Genomic DNA, 6,000 nt, shown 5'->3' on the forward strand with positions numbered 1-6,000 from the left:
AGATAATCACAAGCCTTGTAGAAAGTTGGAAATACAATTGAAATACTAACTAGAAATGATATCTGTGATAAACCTGTTACTTTTAGTACAAAATAATGCAACTGGGTAGAGCAGAGCCATTTGAAAAGAGGCAGTAAAAGGTACAAAGATAACCTGACTTGTAAAACGCTACCATGAATGACTGTAGTCGCAAAATCGGAATTCAAATACGCTCAATAAGTGTAAAGCACGAAATAACTATGGATAATATGGGGATACAAATGAAAGTACTATTAAAATTCATAACTGAGTAATTCTTTTATGAACACACTATACTGTCTCCTATAACAGTAGGGAGACTTATTTTTTTAAACACCGCGTACGGTCTTGTATCTCGTTGAATGTTGTGTTGAATATTAAGTCCCTTTGACGTTCTTATTATGAGCGTATCTGTTGAAATTACGAAATACGGCAACAGTTTGCTTTTTCATCAACATCATCCCTGTCCGGCAGCTTGTTCTACGAACACGAAAATCTGTGGGGATTAGTAGTGACTATTAAATGATAAAGAGTTCGTTAACTTTTTAGTATTTTTTATTCTTCTTTCACGCATTGTAAATTTTCGATTGCCAGCATGCACTCATGTATGCTAGTTTTATATGCTAAATTCATTAGAAGTCGCAGTAATAACTAATCCAATTATTCTTCCACAAAATGGCGGCTGAGATTATTGCAAGAAGCATCAATATGCTACAAATAATTATCCAGAACTAATCTCTGAAATCGTCAGCGAGTTCAAAGAGAGGATGAAAACTGCTCGATCAGAGATGTACATCGCTGCCTTGCTGAGAATCACAGAGGGCAGTATGTTGAAAACCAGGTGTGGCTATAAAACAACAGGACTGTTGCTGTAAACCATTTTATTTCAAAAACGTACATTTTAGCTATTGTCACCATTAACATACTCCCCTCTTCTATCCCTACAACGCTACATGCGAATTTTCCATTGATGGAAACGGTGTTGGAAATCTTCCCCTGTGAGCTCGATGATGACACATGATGCTTTTCTTTCACTGCTTCAAGAGACTGAAATCTTTTCCCTTTTAATACAGATTTGACCTACGGAAATAGCTAAAAGTCACTTGGTGTTATGTCATGCGAATACGGTGGGTGATCCAACAGTAGCAAACAACAGTAGAAAACTCTTAACAGAGAATGTGGTATAAGCCGGTGCGTCGTCTTGATGCAGAACCCATGACCTATTCTTCCACAATTCGGGTAGTTTTTCTTTTCTTATTTTTTCGCGGAGTTGAGGTGGAGTTCAGTAGGAACTCCAAGGTAGTAATATTGGTTAATAATTTGACCTTCAGGAACCCGGTGAAGATACACAATTGCATGAATATCGAAAAAAAATCAAAATAGCTTTAGGTCGTGATTTGCTCATTCGAGCTTTTTTCGCTCTCGGTGAACTAGGACCCTTACAGCGCATGGATTGGTGCTTAGTTTCTGGATCATAACTGAAAAACGAAGATTCGTCACATGTTATCACTCTTTCCAAGAAATTAGGATGATTTTCAATGGTATTCAAAGAGTCAGAACAAATATTTTCAAGTGCTTCTTTTTGCTTGATTGTGAGAATTTTCGGCACCAGTTTCGCACACGCTTTTCCCATGTTAAACTGGTTATGTGAAATTTGCCTCACGCTTTCTTTCTCAGCTCCTTCAGTTACAACATTCGATCGACACTCAGCCGACGGTCAGATCGAATCAAATTACTTACATTTTCGATATTTTCACGCACTTTTGGTGTTGAAGGGTGTCCTGGACGTGAGTCATCTTCATCGTCTTCTCGGCCACCTTGGAAAAGCTTAAACCACTCAAAAACTCGCGTAGGTGATAATCAGTCTTCTCCATATTCTTCTTTTAGTAACAGATAGGTTTCAGTAGCAGTTTTGCAAGTGTCATGAGAAACTTAGCGCCGATTCGTTGCTGTATTATTACAATAACACGTCTTACACAAACGAAAGCCACGGCCATAGTGATTTGTCTTCAGACGCCAGAGATCCCGCATTTGGATGAGAAGACTTCACTCTTAACAATTATTGGTCTTTCATCTTTGCTGGATGCGTACTTACTCTGTGACAGCCTCAGTCCAGCTATTTCATAGCCATACCTCGTATGTCGCAATAAAACTACTTTTCATACATTGGAGTCTTCAAAATAAACATGAGATGTTATACACTGAAGAGCCAAAGAAACTGTTACACTTGCCTACTATCGTGTAGGGACCCCGCGAGCACGCAGAAGTGCCACAACACGATATGGCATGGACTAATGTCTGAAGCAGTGCTGGAGCGAAATGACATCATGAATCCTGCAGGGCTATCCATAAACCCGTAAGAGTATGAGGGGGTAGAGATCTCGTCTGAACAGCACGTTGCAAGGCATACCAGATATGCTCAATAATGTTCATGTCTAGGGTGTCTGGTGACCAGCGGAAGCGTTTCAACTCAGAAGAATGTTCCTGGAGCCACTCTGTAGCAATTCTGGACGTGTGGGGTGTCGCATTGTCCTGCTGGAATTGCCCAAGTTCGTCGGAATGCATAATGGACACGAATGGATGCATGTGATGAGACAGGACACTTACGTACGTGTCACCTGTCAGAGTAGTGTCAGGGGTCCCATATCACTCCAACTGCACACGTCCCAACCCAGTACAGAGCTTCCACCAGCTTGAACAGTCCCCTGCTGACATGGAGGGTCCATGGATTCATGAGATTGTCTGCATACCCGTACACTCATCCGATCAGGCAACATATTTCCAGTCATCAGCAGTCCAAGGTCGGTGTTGACGGGCCCAGGCGAGGCGTAAAGCTTTATGTCGTGCAGTAGTCAAGGATACACGAGTGGGTCTTCGGCTCCGAGAGCCAGTATCGATGACGTTTCGCTGAATGGTTCGTACACTGACACTTGTTGATGGTCAAGCTTTGAAAGCTGTAGCAATTCGCGGTAGGGTTGCATTTCTGTCACTTTGAACGATTCTCTTCAGTCGTCGTTGGTCTCGTTCTTGCAGGATCTTTTTCCGGCCGCAGCGATGTCGGAGTTTTGATGTTTTAGCAGATTCCTGATATTCACGGTACACTCGTGAAACGGTCGTTCGGCAAAATCTCCACTTCATCGCTACCTCGGAGATGCCACGTCCCATCGCTCATGCGCCGACTGTAACACCACGTTCAAACTCACTTAAACCTTGATAACCTGGCATTGTAGCAACAGTAACCGATCTAAGAACTGCGCCAGAAACTTGTTACCTTATATATGCGTTACCGACAGCACCGCCGTATTCGGCCTGTTTACATATCTGTGTATTTGAATACGCACACCTATACCAGTTCCTTTGGCGCTTCAGTGTAGTAATGACGTGTAATACACACATCAAAAAAAGTTTTGCGTCACCGCTCTGCTGAGAGTTCCGAAACCTATACAGAAAATTGGAATAGAGATCAATATAAACATCATTTCCGCCCTTTTTATTGCTCATGAAAACCACATATTGCGTGTTGTACCACCATACAGCGAGACCTGCAGAGGTGGTATCCAGATTGCTATACACACCAGTACCTCTAATACCCAGCAGCACGTCTTCTTGCATTGATGCGTGCCTGTATTCGTCGTGGCATACTGTCCACAAGTTCATCAAGCACTGTTGGTCCAGATTGTCAACGGCGGTTCGGCGTAGGTCGCTCAAAGTGGTTGGTGGGTCACGTCGTCCATAGACAGCCTTTTTCAATCCATCCTAGCTAGACCTTTTCGATAGGGTTCATGTCTGGAGAACATGATGGCCACTCTAGTCGAACGATGTCGTTATCCTAATGGAAGTCATTCACAAGATGTGCACGATGGGGGCGCGAATTGTCGTCCATGAAGACGAATGCCTCGCCAATATGCTGCCGATATGGTTGCACTATCGGGTGGAGGGCGGCATTCACGTGTCGTACAGCTGTTACGGTGATTTCCATGACCTCCAGTGGTGTACTTAGGCCCCACATAATGCCGCCCCAAAACATCAGGGAACCTCCACTTTGCTTCACTCGCTGGACAATATGTCTAAGGCGTTCAGACCGGGTTGCCTCCAAACACGTCTGGTTGAAGGCATATGCGACACTCATCGGTGAAAACGTGATGCCAACCCTGAGATGTCCATTCGGCATGTTGTTGGGCCCATCTGTACCGCGCTGCATGGTGTCGTCTTTGCAAAGATGGACTTCGCCATGGACGTCGGGAGTGAAGTTGCGCATCATGCAGCCTATTGCGCACAGTTTGAGTCGTAACACGACGTCCTGTGGCTGCACCAAACGCGTTATTCAACATGGTGGCGTTGCTGTCAGGGTTCCTCCGAGCCATAATCCGTAGGTAGCGGTCATCCATTGCAGTAGTAGCCCTTGGGCGGCCTGAGAGAGGCATGTCATCGACAGTTCGTCTCTCTGTATCTCCTCGATGTCCGAACAACATCGCTTTGGTTCACTCCGAGACGCCTGGACACTTTCCTTGTTGAGAGACCTTCCTGGTAGAAAGTAACAATGCGGACATGATAGAGCCGCGGTACTGACCGTCTAGGCATGGTTGAACTGCAAACAACACGAGCCGTGTACGTCCTTCCTGGTGGAACGACTGGAATTGATCGGCTGTCGGATCCCCTCCGTCTCACAAGCGCCGCTCATGCACGGTTGTTTGCATCTTTGGGAGGGTTTAGTGACATCTCTGAACAGTGAAAGGGACTGTGTCTGTGGTACTATATCCACAGTCAACGTCTATCTTTAGTTCTGGGAACTGGGGTGATGCAAAACTTTTTTTGATGTGTGTATTTCATATTGGACGTAACTGCGTGTTGCAGAACGTGGTGTGGACCAGAGTGGACAGGTCGGGCAGCTCGAGCCGCATCCACAGCCAGGGCCACCTGTGGCCGCGCCCGCTGCCCGGCGGCTCAGCCTTGCTGGTGGACCGCGCCTCGCCGCTCGACGTGGGCCTCTACCGCTGCCTCGCCACCGCCCTGCACCCCCGCTCCGGGCCCGTCACCGTCTTCCAGGACGTCCACTTCCAACCCTACTTCTAACCACCTCCGGACAGCCCAGTCCAACGCTGCCGAACCAGAGAACCGTTCTGACTTCACTGAAGCAGTCGCTATGCTGGTCTAAATGCTATGTGGTGCTGCCAATTACTAACGTCCCTCTGTTGTCACTCTGTTGCTTCAGCTACTCACCGCCTCGAAATCTCTACTAAACATCCTGGGACTATTCAAAAACAAACGATGAATTACAATGTCGTTGTGTGTCTAGTGAGTGGGCTCTTTTCGTGATGTTCACACCAGAATTCTCGTAGTCGGAGCTACTGAGCGCATATGAAGTTAACGTCGCCGCTTTGCGCTAATACTTGTTTAATTTTAACTGCAGAGATCCAGTGAAGTAGGGATTCCATCACCATCACCCCGTACATCTACTTGCATGTACTTTAAGGGGAATAGGACGTCAAACGGGCCGACTTGGAACAGGAGAGTCAGCACAGGACATTTTAATTTCCACTACCTATACTTTTACAAATAAATTCATAAAACTTTGTCACCATGACCGAGAAGGATGACGACTCACACTCATCGCAGTGGAAGTTCAAAAACGTAGCAAAATACCTTTTTTTACATGTGTAATTTCATCATTTTTTCACTTATTACTGGCTGCATTTGTTGCTATAGGTACACTTTTCTTCCTAAGGAAGAGAGATTCTTCGATGAGTTTTTCATAGCATACAAACAGTAGTTACAGAAGTATGAAACTGTAGAATTTTCCAAATCTATCACAAAACTGTGGAAAAATTGAGATAATTAACTATAAAACTTGAGTATTTTCTAAACATGAAGTTTAAAATGTAACAGTTCATTCATTTTTCATAAATTAAATAACTTTTAGAGTTTCATACACCTGTAACTATGGTTTGTATGCTGTGCAAAAGTCATCGAAGAATCTCTCTT

General features: G+C 44.7%; 1 protein-coding gene across 1 annotated transcript in view; it reads left to right on the forward strand.

Annotated features, from left to right (window-relative positions):
* The window catches only part of LOC124789922, a 73,094-nt gene extending 67,485 nt beyond the window's left edge, over positions 1–5,609 (forward strand). The window contains exon 4 of the mRNA XM_047257443.1: positions 4,873–5,609. Within this exon, the coding sequence (XP_047113399.1) occupies positions 4,873–5,091 (219 nt within the window). The 3' untranslated portion in view covers positions 5,092–5,609. The remainder of the gene's footprint in view (positions 1–4,872) is intronic.
* Positions 5,610–6,000: the final 391 nt, after the last annotated feature.

Source organism: Schistocerca piceifrons, chromosome 3, assembly GCF_021461385.2.
Source record: "Schistocerca piceifrons isolate TAMUIC-IGC-003096 chromosome 3, iqSchPice1.1, whole genome shotgun sequence".
Taxonomy (NCBI): domain Eukaryota; kingdom Metazoa; phylum Arthropoda; class Insecta; order Orthoptera; family Acrididae; genus Schistocerca; species Schistocerca piceifrons.